The following is a 17113-nucleotide window of genomic DNA, read 5'->3' on the forward strand; positions in this document are numbered from 1 at the left end:
GTATGTTTTGTTTATTCTGCACACATGTGCCAAGCTGTTAAAGTGAAACACAGTGAAAAGCCCTGCGATTAAAATCACGACCAACCTCTTTGTAACACAATAATAAAAATAACCTTTATCTATGACTTATAGCACTATAAATCAGCAATTCCATGCACACCTCTGTAAAATCATCCTTATTATCTGTCTTTTATTTTAAAAAAATACGTTTAAAGAAAATTGCGGTCTTTGCAGTCATATCGTTCTTCAATTTCTAGGTTTTATAAGTGAAAAGCGGTTTGTTTGCTTGTGTTTTAAACCGCCTTTTTTACTAATATCAACACTGTTTATCTTTTTATGCGTCTGCAGGAAGATATACAAACCAGCAACGGCAGACTCGTGATCGAATCATTCTTTTGAACTTGTTTTTTTTTTTTTATAAACCGATGGAATCGATTCACAAGTCCCAACTGATTCGAGCACAGCGTCTGCGCCTCGTTTTCGTGTTATATAGGTAGAAAAAAAATCGAGCAGTTTTCTCTGTTAGCAATTTATTCCAATAAATTCGCGAGATATTATTATGTATTATATGTTTTGATCGTTTGAATAGATTTACTGAAACGGACAGTTCTTTTGAATCGGTTCGTTCAACTGACTCGAACTTCCCGTCGGTAATACAAACCTTACGAGCCTTGTGCAAACGTCTTACGCAACGGTCAACTCTCAGAGTGACGGCGGCGAGGGCCAATCGGAAGCGGAGAAGGGGCGTGTCGTCTATTGTGATTGGATAGGCTCGGAAATGACGTAAGCGAGTAGGTTATAAAACCTCCGCTCGCACAGTTCTCCCCGCTTACACAGTATGGCCGGCGACATTAGCTAGCACTCGCTCACGGTGTTCTCTGTAAAAGGGGAAGACGGTAAAAAACATTAAAAACCAACCCAAGAAATCAACGACCCGGACTGCTCAAGGACTGTACCAAGATCACTAAGTTATCTGCCCAACAAAAAGGACTTTTAATAAGCTGAAAACCCGAGCTACGTTTATTTTTTCTTTTCTTTTTTTCTGTTGTTGGTGTCTTGTTTGTCTCACGATGGAGGAAAACGGTGCACACTTCTTCGAGGGGACCGAGAAGCTGCTGGAGGTGTGGTTCTCCCGGCAGGATGAGACCAAAGGAACCGGGGACCTTCGCTCCATCCCGAGGTTTGCTGGCAGATTTAACGCTATCGCGATCAGGGTGTATGTAGGGGGCATGTACATTTTTCTAAACCTCGGCGCTCCTGTCAGTCCGTTCAGAAAACACACTAGTTTCAGACCGAAGCTTGAAATGACACCGACTGCTTCATTTTTTTTCATGAACACGGGTCTTGTGGTGGTTAGATGAATGACCTGTCTTGCCGTTGCTTCACTAAGGCACCATCCTTCATTGAAGCTAAAGTCAGCTTCCTATTCGCCAGCTTCTTGTCCGAATTTTCCCGTTCCACCTTAAATGGTACAGGCGACAGAATGTAACCGCTGCACCATTTAAGGTGGAACGGGAAAATTCGAACAAGAAGCTGAGGAATAGGAAGCCAACCCCCCCGCCTCCCTCCAGTCACTCATTCATTTGTGCTGCAGTAAAGCAAGTGGGGCTCTGCTTAACCCAGCTGTCTACGTTTTTCACAGCTGTGACTGTATTTTAGGTGTTTGCGGGGCGAATAACGACCAGCAAAATAGCTTGGTTTCATTTTTACCGCCGGTTATGTGATAATTTAGCATTTTGACAGGAAAAAAATGGAAACTGAACGGCTAACCGTGACGCTAGCTAACTACGTCTGTTGGTTGGGGTCTGTAGTAACATTTAGATTGATCTGGACCTTGCCTGAAATACCCGTCCAATTTTAGCAACTTTAAAACGAGTAATTTAACGGTGCCGATAGTTCAAAAGCTTCTGTGGTTTTATCTGAAATAAGATGACGAGGCGAGTCTGTTAGCCTGTAGGCTAACACGGTATGGCGCGTGAACGTTACTAGGCTGCACGGTTCGCGGAAAAACTCCCGAAACGGTGACGTTACGCTTCCAGTATAACTTCAGCAGCTTATATGCGATATATGACTGCCCGTTTGTGTGGTTGTAGGTCTGAGAAGTGGGTAATTAAAGCTTAATCCCGGTTTTCTTTCTCTGTCTCATGAAACGTGGGGCCTGGTGACCACGAGCATGTGGCGGCGCCTGGCTGCCTCTGATGCGGTCGCTATTAACTAATAATCGTCCACTCTTAAGGTGGTTCTGTAGAGAAGGACATGGTCCAGTTTAGAGCCGTGAGATTTATACACAACCATCCTATGCTTAAAATGATGTTTCGCGTGGAGAAAGTTTTTCAGATTGATGGAGAATGTTCCACATAGAACCTTTCTGAAAATGGTTCCATGTAGTACCATAAAAGGGTTCTTGTATTGTTACAAGCTTCGCATCGTAGAACCATGTGTAAATGGGTAATACATAGGACCGATCAGTCGCCCGTCAATCCCCATGTAAAGCACTGCTTAAGCATGAAATAGTTTTTTGTAGAAATAAGGGTTCTAAACAGAACCATCTCCTTTAGTAAAGAGCCCTAAAAGAACCATTATTTAGAAGTGTAGTAGTGTCCAGCTCATAAAGCTCATATTGATGATGATGGATTTAACTCGAGGTTTAACTCAGAAACCTGTATGCTGTAACAGGAGCTTAAGAGGCAAACACTATATAAAGAGGGGCCAAGAATGCAGGACAGGGCTAAAACAGCAGCTGAAGGCTGCCGCATTGCCAGCCTGTCACATACAAACGATTTACAGCACCTGCAGTAGCTTGGCTAATGCCCAGGAGTCGAGAGAGCTTTCTACATGAGCTGTTTTCCACCATGATTCCAGTGGGAATCTGGTTCTCTCACGCATTAATACGTATCTAGAGTCTGTTTATTGCCAGTTATGTCATCTTGTCTTACATGGTACAGCGATTCTCATGTTTAGCAAAAAATAGAAATTTGATTGTAAACAAAAGCATGAAAGTTACGTCTGATCGCTGTTAAATGAAGTACTTTAACAGTACTTTAAGAAGTTTACATGGTACACAATGTCAAGATGGATGTTTTTGGACATCTGATGAACTGGAAAAGACAAGGTAGCACTTTTAAAAAACTAGAAGCGCAGTGATTCATAATCAATGCTGCACTAAATCCAATAAAACAGGACTAATGATGCTCTCTTCATAATCATACACGCAGCCGGGAGGTATTGGCGGTATGCACAGAAAAGACTGACATATTGCAATGTAACTTATCACAATAATGATAAACACTGTCATATTACCCAGCCCTGTTATTGTGATTCACATGGCACTGCAATTGATCTTTTCCTGCTCTGACTCGCGTGTACCAACTCAACAAGCTATTCATGATGTTAACAGTCGTTATAGTAGAGTAGACGGCCAAATGTGCAGCGCAGGACCATGACGGGGGGAAAGGAGTGCTCTGCCATGTGAAAGTCACGTTTTTCCTTCATGGTGCTTATTCTCCTCCTTGTGGCTTGATTGGTGGAGTGCGGCCTCAGTCTGGATTTGACCTCCAGAGATCTGCCCCCCATTCAGCAGCGTGAAATGTGGTCCTGTCCCCCGGCGGCACTTATTGATCCTGTAGTGTGTGGTGTTGACTTCAGCTCCTGTGATCCTTGCCAAAGAGTGTTTGGCTGCTAGTTCCGATATTCCTATTACTTTTGATGCATGTATCAGTCCCAAGATATGTCTGTTCAACGAATGGCAGATATCTGATGCAATTTATTTGATACTGTCGTTGAGTTAAGCTCATAGTATGTACAACGTTTGCCACAGTAGAACTTGCTATTAAAGTAGTAACATTAACTGGTCTGCAAATTGACCTTTAATGGCAAGTGGGATTAGTGTTACTGCTGTCATAATACAGGGAGATTCACTCGAAAGAGGCCCCAAATATTCTGCTGTAACTCCAATTAGGATGAAACAATCAGAACAAAAAAATACACCACATACCTTAAGGTGTGTAATCAATTGCACGACATGCAATGTTGTGATCCGTTTTCTGCGAGACGCATTTCGATGCAGTGCTCCATGTTCCTGTATGTATTGGCCAACAGGTTAAACGTCGCAGTGGCTGTCCGGCGGCTGCCTTGTCGCTTGGGCACAGTGGCATCCCAGCATGTTCAAAGCTCCATATACTGAGGAGCTTGTTGCACCTTGTTTGGTTCAGATTGCTTCATCCGCCTTAGTTATTACATAATATTTGGGGCCTCTTTCTAGCGAATCTCCCTGTAGAAAATATCTCTGGAATGGTATCCGTGTGGCAACTCTAAAGATGTTCTCAACTGTAATAAAAAGCGGGGGAAAATGGGGTTGTGCTGTTTAATTAATGACCATTTGATTATTCCTCAAATCCAGTCCACAGTACTCCTTCCTTTGCCTTTCTCCTCTGCTGTAATGGACCTTATTGAACTCTGTGGCTAATTATAAGGCTCGTCATGCTTGGAATCAGACGTGGTCAAGCTGGGAAGGCATTAAGCTGCAGCGCTGTGGCCATCCATGAGGGGATTCGTGGAATAGTGGTCACTTGGCCACTCGCCAGATTACTCTGCCATCTTCTTGAGTCGTTCCTTCTCTTTCTGTGACTCCCCGGAGAGCCTGCGTGTTCTTGGCGCTGGAACCCGATAACTGTAGCTATGGTTTCCAGGGGGGTCAGAATGAATGACGAATGGTATTAGCTTACAGCCCGGGAAGATTAAGCGCTCACAGACACACAGGGAGAGGATCATGGGTGCTGGAGCTCAGCCAATGGCCAAATAAGTCCACAAGGGCATCCAATTCACAAATCTACCGCTGCCTTTCTGTGGAAGCATGTGAGAGAGAGAACCTCTTCAAACAGTGCAGTGCGATTGTCAAGGTTTCAACAGTGGCCAAAGTGTTTCAGTACTATGACAGATTAAAAAGTTTTAATAGTTTTTGAAGTTAACTTTTTTTTTTGAGTACTATGTGATGGTTTAATTATGGCTCAAGTCACAGGACAGTGATGCAGCAAAAATAGAGTGCCTGAAAATGTTCCTGATGCCAATGTTTCCACTTTCGTTTCACTAGAGATGGCACAGTGGCGTTTTACTTGATCCATTCAGACTGGCTTCTTAGCACAACAGCTGTGCATTTTAACATGCAGATCTCACATTATGTTGTATTGTGCCTCTACGCAACTGTGTGTCAGTTAAGTTCAAAGAATATTTTTTTATTTCGGAGATGCTATTATGAACTTACATTTACGGCATTTGGCTGACGCTCTTATCCAGAGCGACTTACAATTTGATCATTTTACACAGGTAGGCCAAGGTTTTGTTAGGAGTCTTGCCCAAGGACCCTTATTGGTATAGTGTAGGGTGTTTGCCCTGGTGGGAACTTGTCATATCACACTCTTTTCTGGCATCTGACAAACTGGAAAAGACAAAGTAGTGCCACATGAAACTAGGAGGAATGTAGTGATTCATATTCAGTGTCTCGCATGCTGCACTAAATCCAATTAAACACAACTAATGCTTTTTTGTGATCAGACATGCAGTTGGGAAGTTGACAATATGCACAGAGAAGACCTGTTGTGGCGTATCATGATGTGGTTTATCAAAAAGAACAGCCACCTATCAGAATCTTGCAAACACGGTGCTAACTGGTGGTTACTTGTTTCCAGGCATTATTGCCCATGCTTTAAGTACTTATTACAGTTGTTGGGACATGGAGTCATTAGAGCTAGTCATTTTGGGCCATTTCTTTTGGTACATTCATGATTACTTTTACAGAGAGTGCAAAGAACTGGTATTTTCAGATTATATCAAACTAAAACACGACAAAAATGGAGATACAGAATTTTCTTCTGACAGCTGCGTTGTTAACAAACCCTGCGTGCTGTCTTTTGGTGGTTGTGTTAGGGATAAGTCAGATCTTCTGGATATTCGTCGAGTCATAGCCTTCATAAAATCGAATAGTAATGATTTTTTGATAAACGTAGTCTCTCTAAAAACAGTACAGAGCACAGTTATAGCACATAGGAAGCCATGCAGAAAAACACTAAGCTTCAGTTTGCACACTGTTCTCAGGTAGGAGACGGTGTGACTAGGCTAGTTGGGTGACTAGAGGTGAAAAGACACTTTCGATTTGTCCATTTATCGGCTTTAAATTGGCTTTTTTTTTTTTTTTTTTGGCTTTTTAAATTCAAATACCAAATTTGATAAATGCCCATCCCTAGTGTTTCTGACCTATTGAGGTTGAACGGTTCTGGTTAATTAGAATGGTTTGCTATTGATTTGTGTTCACGTGGTTCACCTGTCAAAGTGAGCAATGGCTTTCCACCGTCTGAGCTGTTCCTGTTTCATCTCCCCACACACGTCTCTGCTAAAGCTGTCACTATTAGCCTCCCTAAAATAGCAGCAGTGTCAGCTTCCCAGGGGCAGGCGAGAAGGGCGATGGTCTGAGTTTGAGTTGCAGAGCCTGTGGCCTAAAATACTCGCGCCACGATGTGGCATTCTAAGAATTTGGGACGGGACGGCTGTGAATCACTAGGAATATCGAGCAATAGCAAACACAAAGCAAATACTGGTGATCATTCTCATGTTACTTCTTACTTTCTTTTATTGAGCTTGGAGTAAAAGCTTTTAACTGAGCACGAGGGTCTGCAATTCAGTTCTGTGCTCTCATAACCATTAAATACACCAACAGTAGTGTATAGTAGTTATTGAGTGGTAGGTCTTTATATTCCTGTGGTTAAAGGTTTCAAATATACTGCATTTACCTGTCTGTTCATTTCTTTTAGATGGGCCTATCACATGCCTTATATTCTATTTTAAAGTCTCACTGTGTGGCAAGATGGTATATTCATCATTTTCAATACTGCATGTCAGCAGCTGGTCAGCAGCCTTCAATGCTCGTGTCTACTGAGTGACGCCAACTGCTACTAGGGAGCAAATGACCTCTCTGATGAGCATGTACCACACAGTGAAAGCTTACACCACTGCAGTGCATGTAGTCTCTATACACGCGCTGCAGAGTTGAGCAGCATTTCTTACTGTAAGATCTGTGGCTTTGTTTAGCTGCAGAGGAGGAACTCTAGTCTGATTACACGGGGACATGAAGTGTGGTTGCGTTGCGCACTCAGCAGCTACATCAGATGGTGGGTCCTGTCTTTAATTAGCTCAGGTTGCTGTGCAGCAGTCCATGCATTTCATTTAGTAATGCATCTGCATCACAATCAAGCATACATATGTCTAGACAACTCCGACAGCAGAATGAACTGACCTGAACAGCAGTAACCAATCAGTGTGGTGAGGATAAAGTCTGGTCGGACTGACGGACGGGCCTTCTTATAAAACTGGCATTTCAGCTAAAGTGCTAGCAGTGATTAAGCCCTGAAGTATTTCAGAAATGTTCGGAATTGCGAGAATGTCTGGGTGGAAATGTAACATACACAGGCTGGGTTTCAGTTTACAACTCGTTTAGCGTTCATTATGAAATGTTTCATTCATTTTTATATATATATATATCTTGCAGTCTCCACAAACACTGGCAGTTCAGTGGGTCAACCTAGAGAACATGGAACCATCATAGGATGCCACTTTCACCACTAGTCAGTTTGTGAAGTTTCTCCAAACTCAGCTGTAAATGCTATTCATGTGAAATGGAGGTGTATAGGAGCAACAACAGCTCAACACCTTCTGGAGCAGTGGAAATGTTCTCGAGTGATGAATTATACTTAATTTTCTGGCAGTCTGATGCATATGTCTGGGTTTGGCAGATGCCAGAAAAATGCTGCCAGTCAGCATGCAAAATGCCATCAGATACGTATGGTGGAGGAGGGATACGTCTGAGACTGTTTTTCAGGGGTTGTGCCCCTTATTTCCAGTGAAGCAGGGTATTAATGCTACAGCATGTAAAAACATTTGACAATTGCATGCTTCCAAATTTCTGTGGCAAAAGTTTTGGCCCTTTCTGCCGTTCTAGCATGATTGTGCCCCTGTTCACTAAGGGCTGCATAAAGGCATGGCTGAGTTTGGTGTGGAGGAACTCCAGTGGCCTGCAGAGCTGTGATCTCAATCCCACTAAAGATTTGGGATGAATTTGTACATCAAATGCAAGCCAGGCCTTCTCGTTCAACACGACCTTGTTCGACTGAATGGGTGCAAATTCCCACAGACACAATCCATCCCAGACGAGCGATGTCCGTTATAGTCTCAAAGGAGGAGCCAACTCCATGTGAACCCCCATGGTTTTGGAATAAGACGTCTCACAACCTCCCATGATGTATAGGTGTCCACATGCTTTTGTAGTGTATATAATTTTGTGCACGTTAAATGTAATGGAGCTCCAAAAATAATGTTACCAATGACTATATTGCTTCTGTTAATCAGTGCCACTTGCTAAATTTGAAACAAGTGATTCCCGAGTGTTGACATGGCTTTTCTTTTGCTTTGTGCTTTTCAGGTTTGAGTGGGACAAACTTCTGGAGAATGTGCATTGTTTGATCATAAGTGTGACAAAGACTGACAAGCAGGAAGCTTATATACTCAGGTGAGTCCCAAAGAATGAGATTGGGATTATCCTTTAATCTTTGTTTCAGTTGTCACTGCCCTTCAAGCTCTTATTGCAGAGCTGTGTTAAATTGAAGTAACACTTCAGTCACACATCCTAATGTTGCCAAAAGAAATTGGTGTTGCAGGTTAAGCAACATTGATGTATACCAAGCCAGCACTGACTAGACTAAAGCTCTGTCCAGGAATTGAAGTTTGTTTGGGGAAGAGATAAGAGGGGAATGAATGAACTGCATTTTTAATGAATTAACTTTTTTTTTTTAAATAAAACACAATGTAGTATGTAAACACTGAAGTTCACTCCCCAGTCTATACAACCCATATGTGGAAAATAAGCTGTAAAACAGCCAGTTTTGAATGAATTGTCTGACGTGATAAACGCCATTTACTTATCTGCTCAGCCCCATTCATTCTGAAGTTCTGTGGTGTGTTTCAGCCTGGAATGCTATTTTAAAGTGGCAGACATTTAGAACAAAGGTCATTTACATAGATAAGTTTTAAAGGAACTGTAATTAATATGTAAAGGAAATGTAATTAATTAAAAGTGTAATTAATTCTGAGAGAGAGATTGGAAAATTGTCAAGTAAAAATAAATGGTGACTGTTTTTGGAACATGAAACAACTCAACTGTGTTAAGCGAACCTCAGTGGGGAAAATAAGGTAGAAGAGCCTTTAATTAAAATGAAGGATTTATGCGTGTTGGGCCTGTCAACCAGTTATTCCTGTTTGAGTTTCAGAAGAAGGCTGAACTCCAAGTTAAGACAGCTCTGTTAAAATTTATTTATTTATTTATTTAAACACAAGGGTGGGGGGAAAAAAGATTGCCCACCTATTCAAGGTATTTTGGGGTTCTTTGTACTGGCTGCACTGTCTGAAAACCTGTATGTATATGTGAGACTATCAATAGGCATTAGCGTGAGAGCCATGTGTAGGTGTGCATGTACCGTCTACCAAGGTTAGAAAGTGGAAGCTAAGTCTAAGAAGAATAGACAAAGCTGTTTACTGTGGCTGTTGACCAGCAGCATCCTAGAGGGAGGGGTTGGGTCAAGGTGAGCTTGCTGGTAGTCTAAGGTCAGAGTTTTCATGTCAGTTGATTAAAAACATCTATTCATAACCCTAAAGACTTTTCCTGTTCCTTCTGTTCCTCAGCTCTGCATATTCTCCTTATAGTTACTGAACAATTCATGTTACTGTGAATAACAAGCCTGCAGTCGTTGGGATTAGTGTTAAAATGGTAATATACTCGTGAAAGTAATAATGCTAATACATTGGCCTCAAGAAGTATTTAGACACTTTAACTGCTGCTAAACAATAACGTTCTTAAGGATACTTCCTAAAATGTTTAACAAAATGGTATTAGTTTCAGAGAAAAGCACTTTTAGCACATCAAACTGATGGTATACTCTTTGGCTTGGAGAAGAACCCCAACCAAACTGCCCTATAAGGCTATTATGAAGCTCAAAGCTGAAAACATCAGTTTGCTTCTGTTTCTTACAATGAGTGTTTTGAGCAACAATGGTGTTCACTGTTGGGATCATGAACTGAAGTGTAGTCGTCTTGGGTGCAAATCTGCTCAAAGATACCTTTGCCAAAAAGAAAATTAGACTTGGAGTGGTCAGTTTAAAACAAATGCCACTTGGTTTGACACTTTCCCAACACAATGACCTTAATGCCTTTAGTATGGTACAATTGTCAATACACTTTTTGGGCTCCCTGTATGACGTATCTAAGCGATTGCGTTCATTGTCTTCACTCCTTGGCTGTGCTTAGTTTATCATAGGTTAGTTTAATATAGACTGATTGAATCTGTAAAGAGCGAAGCGTCTGAACTTTGCCTTGTCTGTTTTCTCTCCAGTGAGAGTAGCATGTTTGTCTCCAAGAGACGTTTCATTTTGAAGACATGCGGAACCACCCTCTTACTGCAAGCGCTGGTGCCCCTGCTGGAACTGGCGCGGGAATACTGTGGCTTCGACACCATCGAGGTGTGTTCTCTCACTCTCATCACACACACACACACATACTACAGCCATGGCATCACACCTACCTACCACACACCCCATCAATCTGGGCTGGTTTTCAGGGCACTGCTTAAAAGAGTTACAACACTTTGTGTTTAAGAATTTTTGCTGAGCACAGGCTTGAGCTGATTGAGGAAGAGATTGTGAACTGCCTATATACTTCATGCATTGTGATTGCCAATCGAGTTGGGTGATTTAAGGCTCGATCAGACTATAGCATATTGCCCATAATCTCACACCTAGTTGAGCACAAGGGTAGCAGGGATGCGAGTATGTGGTCATCATGAGTGGTGTTTTCTACACATGCTTTCTGAAACCACCATACTGCTGACCTGTCGTTACTCCAGTGGCTTTACAGGATGCCAGTGTTGCTTAAGGTTGGATGATTTTTGTTCCAGATGCTGACCAACTTTTAAAAAAAAAAAAAAAGAGGGGGGAAAAAAAAAAAGAAACCCTATGAATACTAATGAAGCCAATGCTAGACTTCAGCCCTCATCAGGAATCCTAAGTGATTAAACGAATGAATATATTGTATTCACTTACCATTTATTAAATAAAAAAACTCAACCTGCCATACTACAACCAGGTACTACTGTATTCTCTAAAAATGTAACCACGGTCAGTGATGGAAGTTACTAGGAGCCAACCATGTGGCCTGAGCATGCAGTGTGCTCTCAATATTCATTCTATTCATATTCGTTCATAAATGAGTGAAGCATTAATCAGTGTCCTAAAGACTGGCCTCATGTAGCAGCAAATGAACTCTTTCTTCCCCTGTCATGTAGAACTTCTTCTACTCTCGTAAGAACTTCATGAAGCCTGCCCACCAGGAGTTCCCTCACCGTAACTTTGAGGAGGAAGTGGAATTTCTCAGCCAGATTTTCCCAAGTACGCTCTTACGCTCATCCAAGACTACTACAAATATAGCGTAACTTTTTCCCACAAGTTATACAACCACATTTTGGCCTACAGGTTCATAATCCCAGTTGGTTTAATTTGATCCATAAGCCAAAATTCAGTTGTGCAACTTCAGGAAAGGAAGCTTCAGATGAACAATTATCATTTCCTGTTTCAGTATGAATTGTAGTAAGGAGTCCTCACGTAACTTTTCTTCCCACAGATGGAGCAGCCTACTGTATGGGGCGTCTGAACTCTGACTGCTGGTAGGCCTTGATTTCTCAGTTATGTTTGTAGTCCAAATGGGGTATACCGCACATTAGCATAAAGGACAGTTTTGTTTTATTGGTTTTCACTCATGTTGAGTTTGTTTACTAGGTACTTATTTACTCTGGAGCTGCCAGAGTACTGGGAGAACAACCAGGCAGACCAGACGCTGGAGGTCCTGATGAGTGATCTCAACCCAGCTGTAATGGACCAGTTCTACATGAAAGACGGTGTTTCCGCTAATGATGTCACTCGTGTACGAACATTTTCCTTTTTTCCCGACCAAGCTTTGTCATGATGGTGTTCAGTAATCTATATATTCTCAGAATCTCATTGTTCCAGGACACAGTTGTAGTTTGATTCTGACCACAGCAATCAATACTGCTGGATTGTGTGCTAACAGTAACCATGCCTTTCAGTACTACCCCACTTTAAATCCTGCTGTTTGTTTTGCCGCTCCTCTCCACAGATGAGTGGAATTCGTGACCTGATTCCAGGTTCTGTGATTGACGCCACAATGTTCAACCCTTGTGGATACTCCATGAATGGAATGAAAACAGATGTATGTAAATATATTTAAAGCCCAGTTCTCGGTTCCAACTAAGACCACAAATCTGTATTTAGAATCTATTCCATTTCCCAACATATATGAATCAGCAGGTTTTACGTATGTACAGTCTCCTAAACACAGACCTTCTGAAGATAGAACCTAGGATAATGTTCACTCAAACTGTGCACTTATAAGTGGAGTATGTCTCACCAGGTGATAGAATCGCATTGTCTTTTTGCAGGGAACTTACTGGACAATTCACATCACCCCTGAACCAGAGTTCTCCTACGTTAGTTTTGAAACCAACCTCTCCCAGACATCCTACGACGACCTTATCCGAAAAGTTGTGGATGTCTTCAAGCCAGGGAAATTTGTGACTACGCTTTTTGTCAATCAGGTATAGTGATGGCATCGGTTCTCCAGACCCAGTCAAGAATTCCAAGTCAAGAAGTCCAGGGTTCACAAACCAGTTCATCTTATTTGAATGCTCTGATTTAAATCAACATAAAGTAATCCATTTACATTTGACATAAATGTTTAGAATTTATTTAATCTATATCTTCTCTTTGCTGTTTTGTGGCAGAGCTCCAAGTGTCGCAGCGTCTTCTCTTCTGCGCAGAAAATCGAGGGCTACAGGCGCTTGGACCGCCAGTTGGCCCACTTCAACGATTACAACTTCGTCTTCACCAGTTATGCCAAGAACCCACAACAGAGCCAGCAAAGCTGAAGCACACCGATGAAGAAGCGTAAAAAGAAAGCGGCCGGGCGCAGGCAACCTTTCTGCGTCCAGCTGTGTCCTCTGTCGCTCTGCTGTTTGGAGTCTTGTTGCTGTAGCCGTATCACAAGTTTAACCTGTAAGCATTCTCGTACTGATAACGTAGATATCTTGCATGAAAGCTCTTGTTGTGTCCGTGTAGATATTCTAGCTCACTCTTGCTGTGATCTTGAAGTGCATGTAGAGTTATTAAGCAGGGTGTGTGTGAGGCGTGCCCCGCCGGCCCGACATGCACGACGCTCCCTCCCATTCCTGCAGGTCTCCCCCCTCATCCTCCACAGACAGGGTTTCCGGCCCCACTAGGCAAGGGCCCTGACATGCTCAGATCTGTCCTGTCCACTGTGTGGGCTGACCTTTCCCCAACACAGTCCGTACACATTCTGATGGCTTCGACTTTACATTCCACACTTGCACAAATGACAGCTGTAGTGGCCCAACTCTTGGTGCCAGTTTTTTATTGGGATATTATCCCCCTTTCTCTTTCCTTGATGTTTTAGCTGTGATTTTAGAAGATTGACATCAGTTATGTATATCAAGGCACTGGGACAGCCCCAAAGGGTGCCATACAAATACATAACAATATTAAGAGGAATTTTGTGTAATTTAATAATACAATATGTATTGTAAAGGCCTTTAAAAAGAAATGTACGTAACACTTCATATGAAACTGCACTTAAAACACCAAAGCGCCACACCAAGGCTTTTTACAGCACTTTTTTATTGCCATTCTTTTTTCTTTCCCCTCCTTTCTCTTTGTCCTTGCTGAATGTAAAGCCATTGGGGGGGAACTAAAGCTGCAGTTCTGAATGTTCCAATGTAGAAGTGCTAAGAGAAGTCCTGAAAGGCCTGTGGCGCTGAATGTAAGACGACGTTACACGTGTGTGTGTGTGTGTGTATTTTAGAATGTGAATAACAGCTCTCTGCCGTCCATTGTTGCTCTCGTCATTCAGGACCCCTGAAGCTGCCCAGCGCAGTGCCCGTTAGCACTGCACTGTGGGCAGGCCACCCCATCCTGAATTGAAACAGTGGGACAGACACTTTGCTTAGTGCAACGATCGCACAGCAAAGCATTTTTCTTTTTCTAAACAATGTGTCCACTCTCTCTCTCCCTCTCCCTCTGTACTGAATTTGGTAACCACACAATAGATGCGCACAGATCTGAGCATGCCAGGGTTCTCCCGGATCATTCCACACTTAACAGTTGCATAAACTGCCGTTTTATTAATTTTATTGTGCACCCACCGTGCAGACAGTTTTTTTGCAGTGAATCAGTCCAAAATGTGACTCCATTGTCAGTCTTTTTTCTTTTTTCTCTCCCTCTCTTTTTTTCTGTCTTTGTTTTGGCCCCCTTTGTCAAGCGAGGGAAAGATCGTGTCCCTGTGCTGCATGCGAATAGTGCTGTAGAGGTGCACTCTGGCCGTCCTATGTGTCAGCCTCAGCTTTTTTTTTTAATAAGTGTACAGTGCTTCGTTCTCTCCTCTTTCTCTGAGTATTAGCCAGCGTTAAGGCCGTTAAGTTAGGATGTTTCTGGAGTTCATTTTGGTTTTCCCAGGTTTTTTTCTTTTGGACTGGTGGAGTAAAAGATGCCTTGTTCTGACATTGGCATGATCCTTTTTTATACAGCAGTTTACAGCAGATTTGATCTCCAATCTGTTAAATCAGTAGATTGACTAGATTTACAAAGCTAAATTGTAATTTTATGTAATGTAACTCTAACATCCTGATGGGGCTTTAAAGCCTTTCGCTGACTGGTCAGGCTCAGGCTTGCAGGCTATAGAGTGCAGGTGAGATGTTGCTGGTTTATTGGGACTTTTCAGCTCTCTGAGCAAGCCTGGACTGTGTTTCTGTAAAGCCATATTGACTGTGGTGATGGGTGCTGTTGGAGTTGTTGAGGATGGTTCTTTCCCTGTTGCGACGTGTCCGCCTATCACAAAGCCTCTTCGACCAGAGAGTGCCAAGAGAGATGGGTTAAACAGGTTGCAGCCAAAATGGGGAGATGAGGCGTCCTCACAGTACTGAGGTCTTTAGTCCTGGTTCTGTAATTTGTCCTCTGCAAAGTCTCAGTTCTGCTGTTTGAACTGAATCATTATCTTGTATTGTAGGTCTCCTGGATTTGCATTAGACATGGTCCTTCACTACTATAATCAGTTCCAACACTAGGTGTGATCTGTAAGCCGTTCTTTTGAGTGCCAGATTCTCTTCCCTTCCATCCTGAGTGAGATCACTTTCATTTAACAGCAGGACTGATCCAGAAATAGCACCAGGGCTACAGTCTTCAGTTCTCTGACTGAAGTGGATGAGATTCAGCTCCTCTGATGCATTGCAGTCAGTGTTTTTAAAGCAAGAATGGCTTTAATGTGGACCATTTGTAGAAGCAGGTTGTTCAGAATATAAACAAGATCGAACTGAGTTGGTCTTTGGAGTTCAGTCCATATCTGGCTGGATATTTGGGTTGAAAGTACTCCTACCAGGGTGGTTTCGAGCATATTGCCATTTGCTCTTTTTTTTATACATAAGTGTTCGTTGGTTTTGTTTTTTTGTTTTTTTTCCACTTTATAAATTTTGTGAGGGATGCCTTTTTATTCTACGGACCAATTTGTATTTTCACTTTTTTTTTTTGTCTTTTTTCCCCCCTTATACTTTTTGTAAACTAGTGTTCCAAAGGGTGACCACCTGGTATAAATTGGATTTTTTTTTTTTTCTCTCATCCCCTAGAAGGCTGCAGAGCTGCCTCTAGGGCAGGGGAGATGCAATTCATAAGGAGTAAAGCTAGGCTACTGGTGCTGCAGGACTTTGGTCTGGATGTTGAGGAGGGAAAGGGAAACTTTGCTGTTTTAATTCTCTTGCCATTTCTTTGGTTGGTCAAGATGTGCTAAATATCTGTACTATGAGCTTGATGCTTTAAATAAAAAAATAAATGTCAGCTGTTTCCTGTGTGACTTTTGTGTCTTGGTGATTATTGCTCCACGATTATTGCTCCATCTCTTAAAGCCAGTGTGAATTACAACGCATGTTCTAGTGAAACACAGTATAAATTGGGTCTCAGAGTGGGCTGAGGGATAGGAGAGGGTGGCTAAGAGGAGATGAGACATGCTGGGTAATATTTCTCCCTGCTAGCTTGTGCACAGTCATGTAATCCAAAATATTTGAGGCCAGCAAGGGCTATCATATTTTGACAGATCACAGGAAAACAAGAACTTTGTCTGGTCTATGATGAATTGTGCTTACGAGCAGGGACATGGACAAGTTTAGTTTTCATTTAGGATTTTAACTTAACAAAAAAAAGTGGACAAAGCAAGGAGAGATTTAATTTAGTATGAACAATGTGTTTTTCATTAGAAAACTAAGAACCAGGCTTAGGGTTAAAACCATTGTAAGAGCGCTGGCTCTTCTTGCAGGGCTGTATTAACTCTGCTGCTCTCACTCAGCTCTTATATTCAGAAATTGGTGTACTCCCATGTGAAATGGCTGTACACATTAAGAACTGCACTGAAAAGTGGAGAAACGTTGGGATGTCTAGGCAATCATACATAAAGAGCAAGTCGGTTTGGAATTGAAAGCCGAGTGACTCCCACCAGGTCCACTGAAGAGGCTTCATATGTGTAGTCTTCAATATTTAGACCCATCTTAAACAGCACAAACTGCATTACAAGCCTGTTCATTATTGTGCAAAATAGAAAAATATTCTACTTTTAATAGCACCTTACAACTGCATGTCTGCTTCTTGTGCACTATAAGACTGTTAGAAAAAGTCACTATAGAAAAAAGCTGTTTAATAAAGGCCAATAAAATCTAATTCCTTACAGCTCCTTATGGTGATGCAGGTTTGTTGTGACAGTCACTGCTGCTTTATGCATTTTGTATATACACACACATCACATTTGTCACTCACTCTCCACACAGGAGACCAGGGTTCAACACTGGCCCATGGGAACGCAGCACTGCTTTAATTCTAGACACGGCTCATAATAATTACATCACTCTAGTGCTGCTTATTTCTAAATGCTGAGTTTACTAAGTATGGGGCATGCA

General features: G+C 42.1%; 1 protein-coding gene across 1 annotated transcript; it reads left to right on the plus strand.

Annotated features, from left to right (window-relative positions):
- The first annotated feature begins 842 nt into the window (after positions 1–842).
- amd1 (adenosylmethionine decarboxylase 1) lies at positions 843–16020 on the plus strand. The gene is made up of 9 exons (XM_017697750.2): positions 843–1180; positions 8468–8554; positions 10430–10556; positions 11378–11480; positions 11713–11755; positions 11868–12012; positions 12226–12318; positions 12548–12703; positions 12890–16020. Exons 1-9 carry the CDS (start codon positions 1071–1073, stop codon positions 13031–13033), a joined length of 1008 nt encoding a protein of 335 aa, XP_017553239.1. The 5' UTR covers positions 843–1070; the 3' UTR covers positions 13034–16020.
- The last annotated feature ends 1093 nt before the right edge of the window (positions 16021–17113 follow it).

This window comes from Pygocentrus nattereri, chromosome 4 (genome assembly GCF_015220715.1).
Source record: "Pygocentrus nattereri isolate fPygNat1 chromosome 4, fPygNat1.pri, whole genome shotgun sequence".
In the NCBI taxonomy this organism is placed as follows: Eukaryota; Metazoa; Chordata; class Actinopteri; order Characiformes; family Serrasalmidae; genus Pygocentrus; species Pygocentrus nattereri.